Source organism: Ptiloglossa arizonensis, chromosome 6 (assembly GCF_051014685.1).
Source record: "Ptiloglossa arizonensis isolate GNS036 chromosome 6, iyPtiAriz1_principal, whole genome shotgun sequence".
In the NCBI taxonomy this organism is placed as follows: domain Eukaryota; kingdom Metazoa; phylum Arthropoda; class Insecta; order Hymenoptera; family Colletidae; genus Ptiloglossa; species Ptiloglossa arizonensis.
The window spans coordinates 2,058,220-2,084,222 of record NC_135053.1 but is presented as its reverse complement, the minus strand read 5'-3'; the positions used below and the strand labels follow the sequence as shown (position 1 = coordinate 2,084,222).

General features: G+C 44.6%; 1 protein-coding gene across 15 annotated transcripts in view; it reads left to right on the top strand.

Moving 5' to 3' along the window:
• Sls (sallimus) overlaps positions 1 to 26,003 on the top strand; it is a 126,592-nt gene that overhangs the window by 79,285 nt on the left and 21,304 nt on the right. For 9 of the 15 annotated variants that reach the window (XM_076314383.1, XM_076314386.1, XM_076314384.1 and 6 more), the window contains 6 exons: positions 39 to 929; positions 1,798 to 1,864; positions 2,315 to 2,368; positions 5,094 to 14,021; positions 14,551 to 25,578; positions 25,891 to 25,916. In XM_076314383.1, coding sequence (XP_076170498.1) covers positions 39 to 929; positions 1,798 to 1,864; positions 2,315 to 2,368; positions 5,094 to 14,021; positions 14,551 to 25,578; positions 25,891 to 25,916 — 20,994 coding nt within the window. Of the gene's footprint in view, positions 1 to 38; positions 930 to 1,797; positions 1,865 to 2,314; positions 2,369 to 3,141; positions 3,272 to 5,093; positions 14,022 to 14,550; positions 25,579 to 25,890; positions 25,917 to 26,003 lie in introns of those variants that run through there. The other 6 variants (XM_076314392.1, XM_076314391.1, XM_076314394.1 and 3 more) reach the window with 4 other exon arrangements.

Here is a 26,003-nt window from a genome sequence, read left to right as displayed (position 1 = left end):
AACTACATCACGACTATTGACATTCTTCGATAACGCAGGTATCTCGAGCGAAGAAGGTAGTACCGATCCAGGAACCCGTCATGACGGAGGCAACCGCGTCTCTGAAGAAGATCGACGATCAGAAGCCTCGAGAACTGGTCTCGAAACCCGAGGAACGTGCAAAACGTGTGGTCGAGGAGCGCGAAGGAGTGGTCGTCGTCTCGGAAGTGACCACGGAGGACTTGGCACCAGATTTTATGGTGCAGGCGATGATCGACCGTGCCCAGGTAACTTCGGAAACCTTGCAAACGGTATCTGTATCCGAGGTGCATACGGAATCCAGTGTCCAAGAGATCAGGCGCATGGAAACGAAGCAGAGAAGGGCAAGGAAGACGATGGTGACCGAGGAGGAGATGCACGAGGAGAGGCCCAGAGAGGTGATTACCGAGGAGAAGCCAAAGAAAAAGAAGAAGGCGGACAGAGTGAAAGTACGCGAAGAAATCACCATCGAGGAAATCGTGGAGAGAGAGAGGGAGAACATCGCGCGAGAAGTCGAAGAGATCATGGAGATGCTCCACGCGAAAGAGTTCGGGCCTGGAGAGGCACCTCTTCGGGAATTGGCCACCATTGGTTTCCTTGTGCGGCAAGGTGTCTCCGTGAACGAAATCAACGAGAGTCTCTATAGAACGGATAACTTCCCCGCACTGAGAACCCCAGAGGCTCAGAACGCTCTTGTTCAACTGGTAGAAAGAGAGGGCCACGGTCCGCTTATCACTCAAGTTCTCACGGAGGAAACAACCACCGATGAGAGTGTCGTGGCTGCCACCGTTGGTTTCCGTGCTTTCATGAAAATGATCGAACTTCAACACGTCACCGTGGAGGAGGTGCTCACGCACTTTGCTCCGGAGGACTTCCGACCACGTGCTTGGGAGGTTACAGAGGCTACGGAAGTAAGGAATTCACGTTATTCGATTTTATTGACACGTTGGCTACCGCATTTTGTTTACACGGGCTGTTACAAAACACGCGGGCATAAATTCAGAGGCAAATTCAACCGCACTAGAGTAAACAAAATTCGTATAAATGATCTCGACACAATCTCGTTTTCTAATTGCAATTGTTTTTGGATTATATCGGCTGGTCTTCTCTCTTCGCAAAGATTGTCCGAAGTGAGTACTTCCTATTCGAAGAAAGATTTTTGGACGTCTTATCGAAAATTATCCTCATCCGGTCGAAGGTACCAAGATTGTTTGAATTTGCCGACAATTGGAAGTACCCTAACGGTATTTATTGATACATTGGAAATCGAAAACTTTAGGTGCCCCGTAAATAGAAATACAGAAGATTTAAGTCTGGCTATTTTTGCGGTCAGTCAGTTAGATCTTTGCAATAATATTTGACTCGCATGTTTTGAAACACCCTGTATATTCCTCTGGATCTTCTCAAGGCTTCAATTCTCAAGGCATTCAATTGCGAATAACGCTACGTAACAGTCCAAATGGATGTTTCGAAGCGTATTATCTGTTGAAGTTTTCAGCCAAGTTAATGAAAATAAAGATGTCGGATTAAAAGTATAAATTGTAAAAAGTACTACAGAGTCTAGAGGTTCGGCAGTTTACGTGTTAAAACAGAATTGAAGAAAGAATCGACTTTGGTTGATGGAAAAAGTTCCAGAACCGAGAATATCCATTCTCTACCTTAACATCGATAACATTTATTATAAAATTATCGAGTACCTGGTGACTCGACAAAAAATTTGTCGAGTACCTGGTGACTTGACAATTCGAACGCAAACATTTTAAAAACAATTCTCTTCAGGTTGAAACGGAAGAACGTGTTACGGAACGAGTGGACATCGTCCGCAAAACGGAGGTCCATTTCATGGGTAAGTCGAGACTGCGTGATGTGAGGTTTGAAATAAAAAGAGACACGAAATCATTAATGATCTTCGGACTTGCAGCATTACAAAACCGTTGCACTTGTTTTCTAGACTTTACAGATCGTATATTTTGGTGTGTGCTTGCGTGGCTGCCTATAAACATAGTTTGTACATTCTCTGTTTCTTTTTTCTTTTTTCTTTTTTTTTGTAAATATTTCGCGGCTTCACAACTAGATATAAGGTCGATTAAGCATGCATTTTTTGTACATACATATAACCGTACGCGAAGAAACTTTCAGTCTCTTTGTTAACATTATACGTTGTACCATTGTACATTTGATTTGTCGAATAAAAATTTGTTTTCACAACGTGCCATAATAACCCTGTGTGTTTTTGTCTTTGTCTAATTCCCTGTTCCTGGAGCTCCCACGAAAGCAAAAGATTTTTTGATTGCAGAGAGGAGGGACGAAAGAAAAGCTGTCCACACGCAGGATATTCGAGACATTAAAGGTTTGAAGCAACGAGTTTCAATGCATGGGATATACATTCGAATAATTGGCCATTCGATTAACGAATGGAGAGCAGCATTAATAATCTTTCTTATCGTATCTTTGAGAAACGCTTCAGTGTCCAGACAGTCGACACCACATCGAGATATCCTGACATCTTTACTTTTCATTCCTGTTTTATTCCCTGTAGTTGCCTTGTATTTCAAGGCTCAGCATTCCAAAATCTATACTAAGTACTTTTTCTATATTATAGTTGCATAGTTTTTTAATGCACATCCTATAGATATCGTTTCCTTTCTTTTTCGAAAGAAGATTTGGAACCAGACAATTTACGAAAAAGGATCAAGAAGTTTGAGGACATATGATACTCGAAAACACGGTCCACAAACGTTGAACTAAGATAGTTCCACAAATTGTCTCTATCTTCTACTATATTTTAATATTACGTATATTTTGTTTTCCATTTCTTTTAATATCATATATCTCTACATTCTCCGATCCTTTAATTAGGTCACCCTGTGCAAAGAGTGTTTTATTACATTTACCAAATGTGGTAATTCTGAACGGACACCAAATTTTCCATTCATCGTTTCGTACAATATTAAAAGCTTATAGATCATTCTAATTTTTTAACGAAACTTCATTTCGCGTTCAATTCGCTTAGATTGACCAATAATACCGATGTAGCGTGGAAAAAGAAAACTTATAAAGTATGCGCGTATCGATCATACGATACGGTCTCTACGTAATGATTTTATTTTATTATTCTTTCAGATGCATGAAGCTTTACTTGATCGAATAATAGCAGTAAAATTTGTCTGCTTAAGCCGCTATGCTTTCCACGCGCCGTATCCCTCCATTATAACATCCCCTTTCCATAGTTTAATCGCCCAGTTAATCACTTTCCGATCCAGCACCAAAACTCAACGCTTCGCGTTACGAGCTTCGCGCTGCTAATGCAGTTTTGATGTAAGTAAGACTTAAGCTGTGCCACGAGTCATGTATTTCATGCATTTGGTAGTAAATAATATAACGTGTTTTATATTTTTACACATCGTTCCATTATTTGCAGTGTTTCGTGTTATGTATTTTACAAGGAACTATAAGATATACTATGTTAAGAAACGTTATCGTATTTGGAATAACGTTGAATCGTTAACTTGAAAATATGAATCGAGTGTATCGCAACGATGATACACGAATTCAACCCGAGCAACGATTTCAACCCGAATATACATTTACACGATATCTAATGGTTTCTAAATATTCGGTGTTCAACATTTTCTGTTAGCAATATGTTGAATGCAATTTGTTGTTTTCACGTACTTCTTGTTACTGTTACACATTCAAGTTTACACACTCACATGAATCTCTGTATAACATTGTTGTCCTACATACGAGGTAATTAGACGAGAAATTTATATGTTTTTTTTTTATTTGGTAGCAAGCACGATGTGTAACAGACAAGCATCTTTTCTTTTTTCTTTTGTGTTCATGTTGGTTTGACTTCCGGCCGGCCTTTTGATTTTTTCTACTACTACACAAAGTTCACAATCTCACACACGCACCACTTGTTATTAAAACAACGTATGCCTTAGTGCCTGCAACTCAGCACCACTGCATACTACTCTATATACCGCATAACATTCCAGAGACATCGTAATTCATTAATGAAACGGTATTTTTCTACATTCCGGAACGCGATCACAAAGATACACTGTCAATTTGTCATCGTCGATACGCTGCTTCTTGGCAGACAGTGTAGCGATATTAACCCCTTCAGGATGTAGTTTGCGGCAAAAAGTGAACATTGAATAAACGTTTTGATACGTTTAACACGTTTTGATTGCAAATTAAAAGCTAGTCTACGTTAAATTCGCGAGTAATCGATCAAAACAGATTAGACTCGTCTCTAACGGTAAAACATGAAGATTTGTAACAAATTACCTGGCTATCTCGTCCTCGACGGGCTAATATTGATTATGAGCAGTGAAAACATTAGGCTGTTGAATAAGTTCTTTCCAATTTTTTTATTATATTTCAAAGACTACAATCTACTTTGTAAATTACTAGCAGTCATCAATGACACTCTCCTCTACACCCACGTTACACTTTCCCTAAAAAAAACGACCCTTTTTATCTCTATTCGCCAATTGTAATAACGCCGACATTGGAGTAGGTATTCGTGCATTTATCGTTGTAAAAGAAGAAATAATTTTTATTTTATTTTGATGAACATCTATCACCCTTGTTTCGATTAAAGGGTGTAATTTAACAATTTTTACACCAATCGTTCCAAATATACAATCATTTCAAATTGAACTCCAAAATCGGAAAGTACGTATTGAACAACCTACCGCGACGGAATAAAATTATACGATACCTTTGGAACACGCGTAGAATGATATGAAACACGCTGTTCACACTATGTCCGCTGTTTTTTTCTTTTTTTTTGTTGTTACCAAACCTTTCCGTTTCTTTTTTAATCTTTCACAAGCTCGTCCGCCGTGCACTGTCCGTAGGTTGTTGACTCTTGTTTCGTTGAAGCACGATTCTTGTCTTAGCAAAAGCATCCGCTCAGTGGCTCGTCGCATGAAGTCTGAAAAAGAATGGTTTTCTAATAGCAAGTGAGAGAGAGCGAACGAGCGAACGAGCGAACGAGCGAGATCGTTACATACGAACACTCGTATTCGATTGACACAAAAATTCTCACATACTTTCCACAGAATACGAGGACACACGGCAGGCACACACAACACTGCGCAAACGCAAAGATACAAAACCAAAGGAACAGATCGAAGAGAGAAAGGAAGATAGGGACGAGGGGGTTCAGGTTGTAGAGATCGAAGAGATCGAAGAAACGGAACGGGAGAAGAAGAAGCGAAAGGACGTCGAGGAAATCGAAGAAGAGATTGAAACTGTAATCGTAGAAACAGACAAGAAGGGCAGACTGACTCAGAAGCAAAAGAAACGCGATGATTTGGAAAAAGAAATAGAGGTGGAAGAAGAAGAGATTATAGAAAAGGTAAAGAAGGAATTGAAGCCCAAACGACCGGAAATCGGTCGGGATGAGGTTGAACTGGAAGAAATCGTGGAGTTCGATACGAAGAAAGACAGATCGATGCCTTCCATCGCGTTGAACGTTCCTAGTCAACGTCACCAGATCATACCTTTGGATCGTACAACCGAACAGGCACCCGGAAAACCCGAATTAGAGAAAGCAAAGCTCACCATGGACACCATTATTCCCCTAACGGAGCATCTAGTGCCCGTTCAAGAGAAAGAGGTCGACGACATCAGCCAAATCAAGCCCATCGAACGCAAAGCGTCACTTTCCATCTCACCGGTGGAACCGTACTCGACTACCGAGACAACCGTTCAAGCTTCTACCGGTGAATTCTCCGATACATTCAAGCCCACATCTTACGAGGCAACACCTGCTATAGTACCATCGGAGGGTCTGGTCGTCAGCGAAACCCTGACCAACGACGCAGGCCTGTCCAGCTTAACTATAACCAAACAAGAAATCAGCAAGACAGCAGACGTAAGTGTGACCGTTCAAGAGGCTGCGACCGTTTACGAGACAATGGTCAATCAAACGGAAGTACCAACCGAGGACTTCGTGACACCGCTGACAGCCAAAGCCGAGGACACTGTATTGCCACAGATTGGACTGTCCGTGTACGAGGTACAGGAAGGATTAGTCGAGGACAAACTGGAACCGTTAAAAACGGTACCGACTAAGCCCAGAGTGAACGTTACCGCGGTTGAGCCGCTGGTCGTGGAAGAGGTTCGTGCCGAGGACAAGCCTGGAAAATACTATCCAGAATTGATAGTTCCCACGGAGATCGCCACGCAGACGATAATATCGCAAAAGCAGCGCGTCACCGAGGAAATGCACGCGCCTGAAAAGGAAGGCGAGTATATACCGGGCAGACTGCCGCCGAGTCAAAAGGCACAAATTGGAATATCATACGGAAACGAGACAGCCGTTATACAACAGAATGTGATCCAAGAGAGCGAGGGAATATACATCTCGGAACGAAAAACTGACACCTTCGAAGCCACGAGCAACGTTACCCTGTTGGAAGGTGTCTCCGTGTCCACTGTCGAAACTCAGGACACGGAAGCTAGTTTAACGATAGAGGAGACGAAGAAAGCAGTGGCCGATCTGAACGTCATCGAAATCCCATCCGCTGTGACGGTCGAGACAGTGCCCTCTGAAAAAGAGAGGGATTATCAGCCAGGTGAGAAACCAGCGACGAAAACAGCCGAGACTTCGATATCGTCGCTCGAGATTGGTTCCATCGCGAGCACGATCGTTCAAGAATCCGAAGGAATTTATCATCCGGAACAAAAACCGACCAAAGTGTTGGCCGAGACCTCTATCAGGCCAGAGGAATACGTGCTGGTTTCCGAAATCCATACAGCCGATTATCCGTCAGACTTCAAGGACGAGTTGAAATACGTCCAGGAAAGTGGAACCGTGAGCGTGGAATTAACGGAGGCCAAAATAGTCCAGGAAACTCTGACCCACGATCGCGAGACGAGAATGGAGGAGATGGTTAAACCCGAGGAACGCGTGGTGGAGACAAGTTACGACGCCGTCAGAGGCGTGGAGGTGTTCCAAACTACCTCGATAGAGAAAGAGGCTGATTTGAAAATCTTCGAAATGCCGGAATCTCACCGCGGGAAGACGGTACCCACCCATCCTGTGGTTTCCCTAGAGATCGAGATGACCCAGCCGGAGGACAATTTGGGTGAAATCACGAAAGAAGTTCCATCGTCGGGAGTCGCGAAAATAGAACCCATTGGCTTGCAGGAAACCGTCGTGGCCGAGACCGTGTTTGCCGAAGATTTGGCCCCGGTCGAAAAAGACAAAGTCCCCGAGTCAAAGGTGGCCGAGATCGCAATGAACGAAATCGAAAGTCTGCGCACAACCATGGTGGTCGCCAGCGAGAGAGAATCCGAGTATACTCGAATCTCCGAAGTCAAGGGAGCCTACGCCAGTACAGAGTTCACCACGCAAGACGCCACGATGATCGAAGAGGTAAGGACTCATTCGCCGACAGGAGAATACGTGCCCGAAGAGAAACCTGCTTCCGGTGTAGCTCAACCGTCTCACGTGCCTTTGGAGAGTGTTACAGTAGCGATGCAAGAAGTCGCGGAGAAAGAGGATCTGTACAAGACCGACGTGCAACCGGATGGAAAGAAAGCGGTCGTTGAGCTCACGGAACCTAGACCTGGTGCCACTGTACTGGAAGTGATTCCACACGATCGCGAGAACATCTACAGTCCCACTGCCCGACCGCAAGACTACACTGCTCAACCGTTGATATCTGGTCACACGGTCGCGTTGAAATCGGAGACATTGGCAGAGCAAACCACCACCGACATGAGCGTTGATCGACCCAAGTCCGGGAAGGCGATTCCTCAACGCGAAGCTCTGGAAGAACTGATCGTGACCGAAACGAACATAGCCGAGACGGAGAAGATCAGAGAAGTGGACGTGCTACCAGCTACGCAGAGCGCGGAAGTAGAAATCTGCTCGAAGACGGAGAAGCTCACGGTGACGGAAGTAATGAGCGTGCTGAACGAGGAAAAATTGCAAGTCGAGGACCTGCCGAAAGAAAGAACGGTCACGTTCGGCATTACCAGTGGACACGAGGTAGCCGAGATGCAGGAGACCATTCTCGCGAGCAACGTCAACATCCTGAAGGAAGAGAAAGCGAAAGAGGAACACGCCAGTCAACAACAAAGTGGACTGGAAGTCGTTGAGCAAACCGAAATATCGGTGTCCGAGAAAGAGTCTCCGTTCCACGAGGACGTGAAACCTGACACCAAGAACGTAGACGTCGTATTCCAAGAGGGAGAAGGTATCGTCGTTGGCATTACGTATCCAGAGGACAAAGAGGGAATATTCACTCGCGAAGAGAAGCCGAAAGGCGTGGAAGCTACGGTCGACATCCTGACGCAACCAGTGGCATCCAAATTTGAAGTTCTCAGCGACACAGGCTTAAGCGACCTACCGGACGAGACTGTCACGGAAATGAAACCCAAGACCACGATATTGCCGATCGAAGCTGCTGTCGCCGAAGAGGTGCAAACCAGAGAAACCGAGGCGCCGTTTACCGATATTAAACCTACGGACAAGAAGGCGAATCTTGAATTCGTAACCGGAGAAGGTTTGATCGTTTCGGCCGTGACGGCCGAGGACAAGGAGAGCTTCTTGCCGGAAGCGGAGAAACCTGAAACAAAGTCTGCCAGCTTCGACATACCGACTCATATCGTAGCTCAAACCTGCGAGACTACTACCACCGACAATGTCGGTGATTTCAAACACGAAGAGACTACCACGGCCACAGCTACAACCGATCACATCACTTTCCATAGTGTTCAGACGTCCGAGACTGCTCCTGGTGATCTCGAGAAGCCAATGGAAGATCTCGTGCAACCGGACAAGAAGGTCGTCGATGTCTCTTTCGAAGAGGGTTTGGGGCTCACGGTGACCGAAACCATCGCATCGGACAAGGAGAAAGAATACTTCAAGAAACTAGAATTTGAGAGCGAACAAGCTACTTTTAGTTTCGACGCGCATAAAGTTGCTCAGATGATGGAGATCACACCAGCTGCTCTCTCTGGAGACTTGACCGTACCAACGGTTGCAAGGTTCGCCGCGAAGGAAGAACGATTGCCGTTCGAGAGCATCGTTCAAATCGAAACCATCGTATCCGAGACCGAGAAAGAGTTTAAGGACAAGCCTGTAATATCCAACAAGGCCGAAGTATCCATCAGCGAGATTCTAAGCGCCACGACCACCACCGAAATACCAGCTGACAAAGAAGATGTTCTTCGTATACCCGAGAAACCATCCGAGAAACAAGCCAACGTCGAGTTTGCGGGACACGTTATTGCCGAGCAGACCGAGATTACCGTAGACTCTAGCACTGGCAAATTGGAAAAACTGGAACCAGTCTCCGCGTCTGCTATACCATCGAATATTCCTTTGGAAGCGGTAATTAGATCGGAAACACAGGCGACAGAAGCGGAAGGACTTTTGACCAAGGATAGGGCACCGACTCAAGCTCTGGCAGACTTGTCCGTGGTAGAAGAACAAAGCGTACAAGTATCTGCGGTGGTTTTAGAAGACAAGGAAGAGGAATACAAATCCACGGAGTTGCCAGAAATGAGAACCGCTGGGAAGACATTGGTATCTGGCCACGTTGTCGCTGAAACCACGATGCAAGTCATCGACTTTAGCACCGGCGATTTCGTCGAAGAAAAACCATCCGAAGTAACAGCGTTGCCGGAACACATTCCGTTTACTTCGTTGATCGAATCGCAACCCGTCGTTCAGGAAAGCGAGGACAAGTTCGTGCCCGGTTTAATGCCCGAAGACAAGAAAGCGATCGTCGATCTGGAGGAGGGTAGAAGCATCGTGACCGTCTCTGAAGTAACACCCGCTGACAAAGAGTCTCTGTACGTTTACGAGGAAACACCCTCGAAACGTGCAGCTTCCGTGGGATTGGATACCACGCACGGAATCGCTGAAACGACGACAGTCTCTATCGAGGACTCCGTTGCAGAGGTAGCCATACAGAAACCGGACACCAAGAAAGCGTCGTCGACTCAAGAGGTCTACCAAAGCTTGTTGGTCACTCAAGATATAGTTCAAGATCAGGAGAACACGTTTGAAGGTGAATTCAAACCAGCTGTACAGAAAGTGGAAGTATCCATCGAAGAAGGTAAACGCGTGACCACCGTCACGGAGATCAGCGTAGCTGATCGAGAGGAAGTACTGAAGACCGTTCAAGAAGAGAAAACTCGATCAGCGGTGCCTGCTATCGTCGCCGGTCACGAAGTCGCCGAAAGATCCGAAATTATTCCTCAGTTGAGCACTGGAGAAGTGGAAGTCGTTAAACCAACAACTGCGACGGCGCAAGTGGGCCAAAAACCCTACGAAACGATCGAAATGACGGAACAAGTCTTGGCCGAGAAGGAAGTGGATAAAGTCGAAGAAATAACGTTATGGAAAACCAGCGCTCGCGTGACAGTGGACGAAAACAGGTTTATCGCCATCACCGAGGCAACTACCGCGCAAGACGTTGAAGCGGAATTGTCAGAGATGAAGAAGCCTCGCGAAGAGGTAGCGAAACCAGCGATGGAAGGTAAAGAAGTTGCCGAACAACTAGAAGTTAATCTGAGGGAAGGACTCGGAGAAATACCTCAAGCGCCACGACCGACTGCTTTCGAGGCTCAACCTACGCAGACAACCTTGGAGAGCGTCGACATCAGTGAAACAGTTCCACAAGAGCATAGTACGATATTTGAGGGAAAACTAAAATTGGACGAACGCAGTGCCACGGTTACCTTCGTTGAAGGAAAAAGTATAACGGTTGCGCACGTTATTACCCAAGACAAAGAAGACACTATGGCTGCATTGAAATACGAAGAAAACAAGGCAGAGGTAACTCTGACGAAGGTCGGCATGGACGTTGCGCAAACAGCTCAGGTATTCATCGACCAAAGCACCGGATCCGTACAACCGTTAGAAAAGCACGAGGTTAAGGCGCATCCTAAGCAAGATGCCTTGGAACCGATCATCGTTGAGGAGATACCGAGCGCAGAAAGCGAAGGCATTTTCGACAAATATCCAAAAACAGTGTCTTCCGTCGCGGTTCCAACGTTCGAAGAAGGTCATGGAATTTCCATCACAGAGGTGACATCTGCCGAGGTAGAGTCACTGCTAAAGGAGAAGAAGCTGGACGCCTCGCAGACAGCTACCAGCACCATCATCACGGAGCGCAATATCGTTGAAACGACGACGATTGAATCTCAAGTGAACGTACCGGATAAAGTCCAGGAATTGAGCATTACACCTCAAGTAGCCATTCCTGGTCAGGACACGTTCGAAAGTATTATCGTCAACGAGAACATAGTCGAGGAGAGCGAACGAACCTTCGAGGGTGTGTTCAAGCCACAAACTCAGACAGCGGACATCGATGTCGAGAAAGCGAAATCGCTTCAAGTTTCCGAAACGATCACAGAAGACAAGGAAAGTGCATTCGATGTTGCTCCTAAACGTGAGGAAGTCACGGCGACTCAGGACATCAGTCTACTCGAAACTGTCGTAGGTTCGATCGTAGAAGGCATGCAGAGCATTCGAGAGATTCACGAGGAGAAGCAAATCTCGTCTCAAGCAACCGTGACGCAGACGGTGATAGAAACAGCCGTGAAGATGGAAACGACTGTAGGTGAACGCGAAGAAACGTTCGAAGGAAAATTCAAACCGGAGGAACAGCAAGGCAAACCCCAACTCGAAGGATTGAGTACCGTCACGGTCACTGAAGTGATTTCCAATGAAATCGAGAACGTGCTTCCAGCTGCGATTGCTCCCAAAGAACAACAAGCCCAACCCAGTTTAACCGGCAGAGAAGCTCCGGAAGTCTTGCAGGTGATTACAGCAGCCACTACCGAAACTCTGGAGAAGATGACCAAATTAAAAGAACAACAAGGTACAGTAGAAGTGGAAGAAATGTCGTCCGTAACTGTCAGCGAAGTCATTTTCAACGAAGCGGAAGACGTTCTCGCTTTGAAGACAGCTCCCAAAGATCAGAAAGCCGACTTCAACATTCTCGGCAGAGAAGCTGCCGAGACGTCTCAGGTGACAACAATAGCTGAAACAGAGGTTCTTACACTGAAACGACCCGAGGAGCAAAAAGGAAAACCGAAACTAGATGAATTGACCCCGCTCACGGTTTCGCATGTAATATCTGGTGAGTTGGAAGAGACAATGCCTGTTCCTGAAGTTCCAAAGGAGAAGACAGCTCAACCAAGCTTGCTCGGAAGAGACGTCGCTGAAACGATTCAAGTCCTGACGGTAGCCAGCGCCGAGGAGCTTTTGGCACCAACAGCTCCCGAGGAACAGAAAGGTAAACCCCAAGTCGAGGAATTGGCGCCTTTGACAGTTTCACAAGTAGTTTCCCACGAGGCAGAAGAAGCATTACCTACGCCCGAAGTACCTGTTGAGAGAGAGGCGCAACCAAATCTGCTAGGCAGAGATGTAGCTGAAACAACGGAAGTATTGACTATGTCGAATGTAGATACCTTGGCTGAAATTAAGAAGCCTGGAGAACAGAGAGGGGTACCAAGTCTCGAAGAATTTGTATCTCTGTCCGTGTCGCAAACGGTGTCCACTGAAATGGAAGATGTGTTACCCAGTCCCGAAGTGCCAACCGAGAAAATGGCTCAACCCAGTTTGCTTGGTCGCGATGTAGCAGAAACGATGCAAGTGTTAACCATGATCAGTGCCGAGGAGTTGACAACGGCGCGAGGCCCGGAACAACAAAAAGGACAACCGAACGTAGAAGAATTGTCCTCGCTAACAATTTCTCAGATGGTGTCGCACGAAACCGAGGAAACTCTAGAGAGTCCGATAGCCCCGAGCACGGTAACAGCCAAGGCTGCATTATTGGGAAGAGAAGTGGCCGAAACAAGTCAGGTTCTTACTGTGACAAACGTGGAGGAATTTGAGAAATCTGTGCTACCTGAAGAACAAACGGGCAAACCGCGACTAGACGAACTGACATCGCTGACGGTGTCTCAAATAATATCATCAGAATTGGAAGACACACTCCTAACACCCGAGAAACCAAGCGAGAAAATTGCCCAGCCGCAAATGACTGGCAGAGAAGTGGCCGAGATGACTGAAATTTTAACAGTCACTAATGTCGAGGAGCTGCAGAAACTTGACCAACCAGAGGTCCAGAAAGGAAAACCCGATGTGGAGGAATTAAGCTTCATTACCGTCTCCGAAGTGATCTCTACGGAAGCGGAGAAAGAACTACCAAGTCCGGTGGTACCCAAAACGCGCAAAGCACTTCCGCAAATGTCCAGTATAGAAGTCGCAGAAACATCGGAAGTATTAACAATGACCAGCGCCGAGGAGTTACCAAAACCAAAAGCACCCGAGGAACAGAAAGGGAAACCACAGTTGGAGGAATTGCTTTCGCTGTCGATATCGGAGGTTGCGTTCGGTGAGGCAGAAACAGGACTTCCCACACCCGATGAACCAATTGCACAGACTGCTAAACCCAGTCTTCTAGGTATTCAAGTTGCTGAAAAATCTCAAGTGATACCGTCCTCGGTCACTGGGGAACTGCAAGAGTCAATGAAGCCAGAAACGAAACAGATAGTACCCGAACAAATTCCATTCGAGAGTATTGAACAATCACAGCCAGTTCCCCAGGAGAGCGAAGGTACTTTCGTAGTGGAGAAAACAACGAAAACAGCAACGGCTGACGTTTCGTTCCGTGTATCGGAAAGCCTCGAGGTGATGCAGGTAACAGCCACGGAACAGGAGACTAAAGAAGTCATAAAAGGAGTAGCGAAAGAAGCGTCTGCGCAACCGGACGTGATCAAACGAGAGGTTGCCCTGAAAACCGAAATTCAGCCCGAGGACGTAGCGTCCGAGTTCAAAGTGACGAAACCGGAAAGTAAGACAGCTAAAGGTATCGAAGAGATTCAACAAGGTGTAATCGTAACCGAACACTTAACGGCTGGTGAGCTAGAGTCAGAACTGCCCGAGTCTGTAATACCTTTCGCGAAGTTAGCAAGCGTTTCTATCGAAGCCGAACACCTGGAGGAAGTTGTGGGTGAGTATTATTGCTATAAAGGTATGCCATTGACGGAACGGACAGGAACAGTGACGTTTAGGAAAGGACCGGTAGACGTGTTGACAGTAGCAATTAATGTTTCATGAGAGACTAGAAGAGGCTCGATTCAAGTGGGAAAACAATCTGCGCGCGAAAAATGTATATAGCTGCAAGCAGGTTTTGCGGATGTAGGGTCGTGAAATGTAGGGTAGGTGTAAAGGAAAAGAAATCAAGGTAGGTATGGATATCACACAGTATCGGACACGATTGAGATATACATCACAAGCAACTACACACAAAGAACACAAAACAGGTCATACATTCATTAACAAAACACAAAATTGTGCATTTACAATTTTGTACGCTTGAAAAAAACGAATAAAAAAGGCTACACAACAATATGTAAACCCCTTTACCGATCAGCGATATATTGCGATTATCTGAGAAGTCAAACCAAGTAAAGCAACCAACAAACCAACAAATGTCACAACACCATAATCATATCACACTTGTTCTGTATACATTTCAGAAACTACAGAAGTACCAGCGCAACAACATCACATCACAATTACACAACACACACCAAAACACGATACGCAACAGTTGATTGAATCTGATACAGAGGTAACAGAAGAATATACAACGAAATTCAAGCGCGGTAGTACAGACGATGAGACTGCAGCAGTTAAAACCAAGAAAACGATAATACGAAAGAAGAAGCCCAAAACCGAAGCAGAGGCAGACAATGTCGTCGTCATTGAAGAAGAACTGGAAGATATTAAACCACAAGTACAGTCAATACCAAAGAAACAATTCATGCCAATAGAGGAAGTCACAACGACTGTCGATGTCGAAGAAATAGTACCGACAAGAATCGATGAGGTCGAAGAAGTAATATTCCAGAAAGAAGATAAAGCAGACACAAAAGAAGAGGAACAGATCACTGTAACGGAAGAAACTATCAAAGAAGGCAAACCGAAAAAGACAACAAAGAAGAAAGTTATTACACGCAAAGGAAAAGAGCAACAGGTGACGGAGGTAGTCACGGTTGAGGAACAAGGAAAAGCACCAGTAACAACGGTAACCGAAGGACCGGTAGAGGAAGTAATTGAAGAAGTAATAAAACCACTACCTAAACCAGAACATGCCAAACCATCCGAAGTAGAGGAGGTTCGCGAACAAGTCACAGTTACACAGGAAGTAACAAAGGAGGGCAAACCTAAGAAAACCATTAGAAAGAAGGTTATCAAGCGCAAAGGAAAGGAACAACAAGTAACTGAAGAAGTAACTGTCGAGGAGCAAGGAAAAGCACCAGTGACAACAGTAACAGAAGGCCCAGTGGAAGAAGTGGTTGAAGAACTTCTGAAGCCACTACCTGCACCTGAACGCATTAAACCAACCGAAGTAGAAGAAGTTCGCGAACAGGTGACCGTTACTGAGGAAGTGACAAAGTTAGGAAAACCGAAGAAGACCACCAAGAAAAAGATTATCAAGCGAAAGGGACAAGAACAACAGGTAACCGAGGTAGTCACAGTTGAGGAACAAGGAAAAGCACCAGTAACAACAGTAACCGAAGGACCGGTAGAAGAAGTAATTGAAGAAGTAATAAAACCATTACCTAAACCAGAACATGCCAAACCATCCGAAGTAGAGGAGGTTCGCGAACAAGTCACAGTTACACAGGAAGTAACAAAGGAGGGCAAGCCAAAGAAAACCATTAAAAAGAAGGTTATCAAGCGCAAAGGAAAGGAACAACAAGTAACTGAAGAAGTAACTGTCGAGGAGCAAGGAAAAGCACCTGTGACAACAATAACAGAAGGTCCAGTGGAAGAAGTGGTTGAAGAACTTCTGAAGCCACTACCTGCACCTGAACGCATTAAACCAACCGAAGTAGAGGAAGTTCGCGAACAGGTGACGATCACTGAAGAAGTGACAAAGTTAGGAAAACCAAAGAAGACCACCAAGAAAAAGATTATCAAGCGAAAGGGACAAGAGCAACAGGTAACCGAGGTAGTCACAGTTGAGGAACAAGGAAAAGCACCAGTAACAACAGTAACCGAAGGACCGGTAGAAGAAGTAATAAAACCATTACCTAAACCAGAACATGCCAAACCATCCGAAGTAGAGGAGGTTCGCGAACAAGTCACAGTTACACAGGAAGTAACAAAGGAGGGCAAACCTAAGAAAACCATTAGAAAGAAGGTTATCAAGCGCAAAGGAAAGGAACAACAAGTAACTGAAGAAGTAACTGTCGAGGAGCAAGGAAAAGCACCAGTGACAACAGTAACAGAAGGCCCAGTGGAAGAAGTGGTTGAAGAACTTCTGAAGCCACTACCTGCACCTGAACGCATTAAACCAACCGAAGTAGAAGAAGTTCGCGAACAGGTGACCGTTACTGAGGAAGTGACAAAGTTAGGAAAACCGAAGAAGACCACCAAGAAAAAGATTATCAAGCGAAAGGGACAAGAACAACAGGTAACCGAGGTAGTCACAGTTGAGGAACAAGGAAAAGCACCAGTAACAACAGTAACCGAAGGACCGGTAGAAGAAGTAATTGAAGAAGTAATAAAACCATTACCTAAACCAGAACATGCCAAACCATCCGAAGTAGAGGAGGTTCGCGAACAAGTCACAGTTACACAGGAAGTAACAAAGGAGGGCAAGCCAAAGAAAACCATTAAAAAGAAGGTTATCAAGCGCAAAGGAAAGGAACAACAAGTAACTGAAGAAGTAACTGTCGAGGAGCAAGGAAAAGCACCTGTGACAACAATAACAGAAGGTCCAGTGGAAGAAGTGGTTGAAGAACTTCTGAAGCCACTACCTGCACCTGAACGCATTAAACCAACCGAAGTAGAGGAAGTTCGCGAACAGGTGACGATCACTGAAGAAGTGACAAAGTTAGGAAAACCAAAGAAGACCACCAAGAAAAAGATTATCAAGCGAAAGGGACAAGAGCAACAGGTAACCGAGGTAGTCACAGTTGAGGAACAAGGAAAAGCACCAGTAACAACAGTAACCGAAGGACCGGTAGAAGAAGTAATTGAAGAAGTAATAAAACCATTACCTAAACCAGAACATGCCAAACCATCCGAAGTAGAGGAGGTTCGCGAACAAGTCACAGTTACACAGGAAGTAACAAAGGAGGGCAAACCTAAGAAAACCATTAGAAAGAAGGTTATCAAGCGCAAAGGAAAGGAACAACAAGTAACTGAAGAAGTAACTGTCGAGGAGCAAGGAAAAGCACCAGTGACAACAGTAACAGAAGGCCCAGTGGAAGAAGTGGTTGAAGAACTTCTGAAGCCACTACCTGCACCTGAACGCATTAAACCAACCGAAGTAGAAGAAGTTCGCGAACAGGTGACCGTTACTGAGGAAGTGACAAAGTTAGGAAAACCGAAGAAGACCACCAAGAAAAAGATTATCAAGCGAAAGGGACAAGAACAACAGGTAACCGAGGTAGTCACAGTTGAGGAACAAGGAAAAGCACCAGTAACAACAGTAACCGAAGGACCGGTAGAAGAAGTAATTGAAGAAGTAATAAAACCATTACCTAAACCAGAACATGCCAAACCATCCGAAGTAGAGGAGGTTCGCGAACAAGTCACAGTTACACAGGAAGTAACAAAGGAGGGCAAGCCAAAGAAAACCATTAAAAAGAAGGTTATCAAGCGCAAAGGAAAGGAACAACAAGTAACTGAAGAAGTAACTGTCGAGGAGCAAGGAAAAGCACCTGTGACAACAATAACAGAAGGTCCAGTGGAAGAAGTGGTTGAAGAACTTCTGAAGCCACTACCTGCACCTGAACGCATTAAACCAACCGAAGTAGAGGAAGTTCGCGAACAGGTGACGATCACTGAAGAAGTGACAAAGTTAGGAAAACCAAAGAAGACCACCAAGAAAAAGATTATCAAGCGAAAGGGACAAGAGCAACAGGTAACCGAGGTAGTCACAGTTGAGGAACAAGGAAAAGCACCAGTAACAACAGTAACCGAAGGACCGGTAGAAGAAGTAATTGAAGAAGTAATAAAACCATTACCTAAACCAGAACATGTCAAACCATCCGAAGTAGAGGAGGTTCGCGAACAAGTCACAGTTACACAGGAAGTAACAAAGGAGGGCAAACCTAAGAAAACCATTAGAAAGAAGGTTATCAAGCGCAAAGGAAAGGAACAACAAGTAACTGAAGAAGTAACTGTCGAGGAGCAAGGAAAAGCACCAGTGACAACAGTAACAGAAGGCCCAGTGGAAGAAGTGGTTGAAGAACTTCTGAAGCCACTACCTGCACCTGAACGCATTAAACCAACCGAAGTAGAGGAAGTTCGCGAACAGGTGACGATCACTGAAGAAGTGACAAAGTTAGGAAAACCAAAGAAGACCACCAAGAAAAAGATTATCAAGCGAAAGGGACAAGAGCAACAGGTAACCGAGGTAGTCACAGTTGAGGAACAAGGAAAAGCACCAGTAACAACAGTAACCGAAGGACCGGTGGAAGAAGTAATTGAAGAAGTAATAAAACCATTACCTAAACCAGAACATGCCAAACCATCCGAAGTAGAGGAGGTTCGCGAACAAGTCACAGTTACACAGGAAGTAACAAAGGAGGGCAAGCCAAAGAAAACCATTAAAAAGAAGGTTATCAAGCGCAAAGGAAAGGAACAACAAGTAACTGAAGAAGTAACTGTCGAGGAGCAAGGAAAAGCACCTGTGACAACAATAACAGAAGGTCCAGTGGAAGAAGCGGTTGAAGAACTTCTGAAGCCACTACCTGCACCTGAACGCATTAAACCAACCGAAGTAGAGGAAGTTCGCGAACAGGTGACGATCACTGAAGAAGTGACAAAGTTAGGAAAACCAAAGAAGACCACCAAGAAAAAGATTATCAAGCGAAAGGGACAAGAGCAACAGGTAACCGAGGTAGTCACAGTTGAGGAACAAGGAAAAGCACCAGTAACAACAGTAACCGAAGGACCGGTAGAGGAAGTAATTGAAGAAGTAATAAAACCATTACCTAAACCAGAACATGCAAAACCATCCGAAGTAGAGGAGGTTCGGGAACAAGTCACAGTTACACAAGAAGTAACAAAGGAGGGCAAACCAAAGAAAACCATCAAAAAGAAGGTTATCAAACGCAAAGGAAAGGAACAACAAGTAACTGAAGAAGTAACTGTCGAGGAGCAAGGAAAAGCACCTGTGACAACAATAACAGAAGGACCAGTGGAAGAAGTGGTTGAAGAACTTCTGAAGCCATTACCTGCACCTGAACGCATTAAACCAACCGAAGTAGAAGAAGTTCGCGAACAGGTGACCGTCACTGAGGAAGTGACAAAGCTAGGGAAACCAAAGAAGACCACCAAGAAAAAGATTATCAAGCGAAAGGGACAAGAGCAACAGGTAACCGAGGTAGTCACAGTTGAGGAACAAGGAAAAGAACCAGTAACAACAGTAACCGAAGGACCGGTAGAGGAAGTAATTGAAGAAGTAATAAAAGCACTACCTAAGCCAGAACATGCCACACCATCCGAAGTAGAAGAGGTTCGCGAACAAGTCACAGTTACACAGGAAGTAACAAAGGAGGGCAAACCTAAGAAAACAATTAGAAAGAAGGTTATCAAGCGCAAAGGAAAAGAGCAACAAGTAAGTGAGGAAGTAACTGTCGAGGAGCAAGGGAAAGCACCAGTAACAACTATAACAGAAGGTCCAGTAGAAGAAGTGGTTGAAGAACTTTTGAAGCCATTACCTGCACCTGAACGCGTTAAACCAACCGAAGTAGAAGAAATTCGCGAACAGGTGACCGTGACTGAAGAAGTGACACAGTTAGGAAAACCGAAGAAAACCACCAAGAAAAAGATTATCAAGCGAAAGGGACAAGAGCAACAGGTTACCGAGGTAGTGACCGTTGAGGAACAAGGAAAAGCACCAGTAACAACAGTAACCGAAGGACCGGTAGAAGAAGTAATTGAAGAAGTAATAAAAGCATTACCTAAGACAGAACAAGCCAAACCATCCGAAGTAGAGGAGGTTCGCGAACAGGTGACCGTGACTGAAGAAGTGACACAGTTAGGAAAACCGAAGAAAACCACCAAGAAAAAGATTATCAAGCGAAAGGGAAAAGAGCAACAGGTTACCGAGGTAGTCACCGTTGAGGAACAAGGAAAAGCACCAGTAACAACAGTAACCGAAGGACCGGTAGAGGAAGTAATTGAACAAGTGATAAAAGCACTACCTATACTAGAACATGCCAAACCATCCGAAGTAGAGGAGGTTCGCGAACAAGTCACTGTTACACAGGAAGTAACAAAGGAGGGCAAACCAAAGAAAACCATCAAAAAGAAGGTTATCAAGCGCAAAGGAAAGGAACAACAAGTAACTGAAGAAGTAACTGTCGAGGAGCAAGGGAAAGCACCAGTGACAACTATAACAGAAGGTCCAGTAGAAGTAGTGGTTGAAGAACTTTTGCAGCCATTACCTGCACCTGAACGCGTTAAACCAACCGAAGTAGAAGAAGTTCGCGAACAGGTGACCGTCACTGAAGAAGTGACAAAGCTAGGAAAACCGAAGAAGACCACCAAGAAAAAGATTATCAAGCGAAAGGGACAAGAGCAACAGGTTACCGAGGTAGTCACAGTTGAGGAACAAGGAAAAGCACCAGTAACAACAGTAACCGAAGGACCGGTAGAAGAAGTAATTGAAGAAGTAATAAAAGCATTACCTAAGACAGAACATGCCAAACCATCCGAAGTAGAGGAGGTTCGCGAACAAGTCACAGTTACACAGGAAGTAACAAAGGAGGGCAAACCTAAGAAAACCATTAGAAAGAAAGTTATCAAGCGCAAAGGAAGAGAACAACAAGTAACTGAAGAACTAACTGTCGAGGAGCAAGGAAAAGCACCTGTGACAACTATAACAGAAGGTCCGGTGGAAGAAGTGGTTGAAGAACTTTTGAAGCCACTACCTGCGCTAGAATTTATTAAACCATCTAGTGTGGAGGAAGTGCATGAACAAGTAACAGTCACTGAAGAAGTAACTAGAGAAGGTAAGCCGAAGAAGACCATCAAGAAGAAGGTCATTAAACGCAGGGGCAAGGAACAACAGGTGACAGAAGTTGTTACAGTCGAAGAACAGGGTAAAGCTCCAGTGACTACTGTGGAAGAAGGACCTGTGGAAGAAGTACTCGAAGAAACTGTGAAAGCTCTTCCAGCTCCTGAATACGTCAAACCGACCGAAGTAGAAGAAGTTCGTGAACAAGTGACAGTCACTGAAGAAGTGACTAAGGAAGGCAAGCCTAAGAAGACCATCAAGAAGAAGGTGATTAAACGCAAGGGCAAGGAACAGCAGGTGACCGAAGTTGTTACAGTCGAAGAACAGGGTAAAGCTCCAGTAACTACTGTGGAAGAAAGACCTGTAGAAGAAGTACTCGAAGAAACAGTGAAAGCTCTTCCAGCTCCTGAATACGTCAAACCGTCCGTAGTAGAAGAAATTCGTGAACAAGTGACAGTCACTGAAGAAGTGACTAAGGAAGGCAAGCCTAAGAAGACCATCAAGAAGAAGGTCATTAAACGCAAGGGCAAGGAACAGCAGGTGACCGAAGTTGTTACAGTCGAAGAACAGGGTAAAGCTCCAGTAACTACTGTGGAAGAAGGACCTGTGGAAGAAGTACTCGAAGAAACTGTGAAAGCTCTTCCTGCTCCTGAATACGTCAAACCGACCGAAGTTGAAGAAGTTCGTGAACAGGTCACAGTCACAGAAGAAGTGACTAAGGAAGGTAAACCTAAGAAGACCATCAAGAAGAAGGTGATTAAACGCAAGGGCAAGGAACAGCAGGTGACCGAAGTTGTTACAGTCGAAGAACAGGGTAAAGCTCCAGTAACTACTGTGGAAGAAGGACCTGTGGAAGAAGTACTCGAAGAAACAGTGAAAGCTCTTCCAGCTCCTGAATACGTCAAACCGACCGAAGTAGAAGAAGTTCGTGAACAAGTGACAGTCACTGAAGAAGTGACTAAGGAAGGCGAGCCTAAGAAGACCATCAAGAAGAAGGTGATTAAACGCAAGGGCAAGGAACAGCAGGTGACCGAAGTTGTTACAGTCGAAGAAAAGGGTAAAGCTCCAGTAACTACTGTGGAAGAAGGACCTGTGGAAGAAGTACTCGAAGAAACTGTGAAAGCTCTTCCAGCTCCTGAATACGTCAAACCGACCGAAGTAGAAGAAGTTCGTGAACAAGTGACAGTCACTGAAGAAGTGACTAAGGAAGGCAAGCCTAAGAAGACCATCAAGAAGAAGGTCATCAAACGCAAGGGCAAGGAACAGCAGGTGACCGAAGTTGTTACAATCGAAGAACAGGGTAAAGCTCCAGTAACTACTGTTGAAGAAGGACCTGTGGAAGAAGTACTCGAAGAAACTGTGAAAGCTCTTCCAGCTCCTGAATACGTCAAACCGTCCGAAGTAGAAGAAGTTCGTGAACAAGTGACAGTCACTGAAGAAGTGACTAAGGAAGGCAAGCCTAAGAAGACCATCAAGAAGAAGGTCATTAAACGCAAGGGCAAGGAACAGCAGGTAACCGAAGTTGTTACAGTCGAAGAACAGGGTAAAGCTCCAGTAACTACTGTGGAAGAAGGACCTGTGGAAGAAGTACTCGAAGAAACAGTGAAAGCTCTTCCAGCTCCTGAATACGTCAAACCGTCCGTAGTAGAAGAAGTTCGTGAACAAGTGACAGTCACTGAAGAAGTGACTAAGGAAGGCAAGCCTAAGAAGACCATCAAGAAGAAGGTCATTAAACGCAAGGGCAAGGAGCAGCAGGTAACCGAAGTTGTTACAGTCGAAGAACAGGGTAAAGCTCCAGTAACTACTGTGGAAGAAGGACCTGTAGAAGAAGTACTCGAAGAAACAGTGAAAGCTCTTCCAGCTCCTGAATACGTGAAACCGTCCGAAGTTGAAGAAGTTCGTGAACAAGTGACAGTCACTGAAGAAGTGACTAAGGAAGGCAAGCCTAAGAAGACCATCAAGAAGAAGGTGATTAAACGCAAGGGCAAGGAACAGCAGGTGACCGAAGTTGTTACAGTCGAAGAACAGGGTAAAGCTCCAGTAACTACTGTTGAAGAAGGACCTGTGGAAGAAGTACTCGAAGAAACAGTGAAAGCTCTTCCAGCTCCTGAATACGGCAAACCGTCCGAAGTTGAAGAAGTTCGTGAACAGGTCACAGTTACAGAAGAAGTAACTAGAGAGGGTAAGCCGAAGAAGACCATCAAGAAGAAGGTGATTAAACGCAAGGGCAAGGAACAACAGGTGACAGAAGTTGTTACAGTCGAAGAACAAGGTAAAGCTCCAGTGACTACTGTGGAAGAAGGTCCTGTAGAAGAAGTGGTCGAAGAAACTGTTAAACCTTTCCCTGAGCTTGAATATGTCAAACCTACAGTTCTAGAAGAAGTGTTGGATAAAACAACAGTTACTGAAGAAGTAACGGAAGTCGGAAAGCCGACAAAACCGGTAAAAAGGAAAATTAAACAGAAAGCTGTTCGTGAGGTTATCTCCGATGTAGTGGCAGAAGTGGAAGAAGTTAAGTCCGCTGAAGTTCCAGTTGGTGAAGGTAGGAAACCCGTTAAACTGCAGCGGCTCAAGGTTACTAAATTTGAAGCTACGAAGCTCGATGTACAGGAAGTATCCTTTGACAAGCCTCAGTTTGCGCAAGTCAAGTTGCGCAAGACGCCGGTAGCCAAGCGTCCAGAAGAGAAGAAGAAGGAGAAGTTTCCTCGTATTTTGCTTCGAAGTCGCATTATTTCCACTGAGTGGCCACCTGCTCCGAAACAATTAAAAATCACCGAATTGGAACCAAACGAAGTTCAAAATGGTATTTTATCCCGTAACATTGAGGAAGCCGCAACATTGCCAAAATTGAAGAAGAAGAAGGTGAAACGTTTAGAGAAAGAAATAGCTAAGTTGGATCAACTCGATAAGGAGTTTGCTGAACTGAAGAAGGAGTTACCGATAGAGAAGCTTGAGGAACCGCAACCAGAAGAAAAGCCTGAACGGAAAGTGAAAAAGAAGAAGAAACCTGAAGAGAAAGTGAAGGAAAAAGTGAAACCTCAATTAATGAAGATTAGTGTCCAAGAACAGAAACCAATTAAACCGAAAATCGAAGAACCTGCTACACCTTTGTTCGCACAGATCAAATTAAAGAAGCCACGTGTCACTCCGAAGAAAGTTGACAAAGGTGAAAGCAAATTTCCCAAATTTTTGTTACGCAGCCGTATTACTGATCATGAATGGCCACCTTCTATGCAACATCCGCTCATAATTGATTTAGAACCAATTTATATACAAAACGGCATATTATCTCGAACAATGGAAGAAGCGATAAAGATCAAGAAGATGAAACGCAGGAAATTGAAACTTCCTGAGAAAGAGCTGGCCGAGTTAGAAAAATTGGACCAAGAATTCGAAGAATTAAAGAAAGTCCCGCTAGAGAAACTTGAAGAAACAGCCCCGTATGAACGTAAACCGAAACCGCAAGAAGTTGAGGTAGAGAAGCCGAAGAAGTTGGTAATAGGTAAAGGAAAACCTCGGCCTTCGGAAGAGGAGGACCGAGAAACTGTACATTTAAAGAAAATACCGGAGAAGGCTCCAAGCGTTTCAGAGGAAGTGGTTCCAGTTCCGAAAGAAAAAGATGAAACGGATAAACCTAAAAAGAAGAAAGACAAAGGCGAATATCCTGAACTGCAACCGTTTGAACCTTACGACGTGGAAATCACTGAAGTTGATTTGGAAGAAAGGGAAAAGCCAGAGTATCCTGAACCGGATAAACCGACACCGAAGAAGGTTCCAGGTAAGAAACCAAAGAAGGAACGTAAGACACCGGTTCAAGAGACCGAAGTTATCCCTATTGTGCCTGGTGTTCCAAAACCGCAAGAACCCGAAGAAGAAGAAGACATTAAGAGAAGAATTCCTCAACGCGAAGCACCAACCGAAGAACCGGAAGAAGTAAAACTGAAACCATGGAGGAAACGTGACGAACCGAAAGAGGAAGAGAAAATACCCGAAAAATACATCAAGTTCGTTCCGAAAGACGACGACATTGTCGAAACTGTCGAAGTTGTTACCACTGTACACACCGAAGAGACACCAGAGAAGAGACAACGAAAAATTAAAAAGAAGAAGACCACGACTAAACGTGGAGATGAGAAACCGAAGGTCGTTGAAGAAACAACGATAGAAGAAGAAGGTGTTGAGCCGGTGGTTACAGTCGAAGAATTTGTCGAGGATAAACTCGAAGCTGTACCAGTCGAAACTATCGTGAAACCCGCGCCTATAGAAGAGATCAAAGAAGAAATTGTAACAAGCGAGATAGTTACCGAAGAAGGAACAAAGAAAACGCTGCGCAAAAAGCGTGTCACGAGGAAACACGAAGGTAAAGAACAGGTCACCGAAGAGGTGATCGTCGAAGAGGAAGGTAAACCAACATTAACAGCAACAATAGAACCCCACGAAGACACTACACCAGAAATACACGAAAAACGTAAACACAAAAGACCGATAAAACCAAAAGCTGATGAGAAAGTACCAGAAGGTAAGCCCATTTCTTACGTATTACTACCACCATTACGTACAATTAGACGTTACAACGTACATGTGTCCTTACATGTCTTTATTCGCTCTGCATATACGATATAACAAGAACAGGAAACAAAGACATGATTGACAAATATACTTTATATTATACCGTATACAGTTATTAATGCATATAATACCACCTAATTTATTCGCTTTATATCGATACTTCATTTATTCGTAAATGATTTGTGATCGTCAAGGAAAGCTTAGTATCGATACGAAATTATCGGTTTGCGTTCGGATCTAAAGCATTTTGTTCTTATTGCAGATGTCGCGGAGAAGACGATTCAACAGGTAAGATTATTGTACAATTTGTTTTATTATTACTTTGTACCATGATAGTAGTGATATTGGATTATCTAATATTCAATTGATCTGATT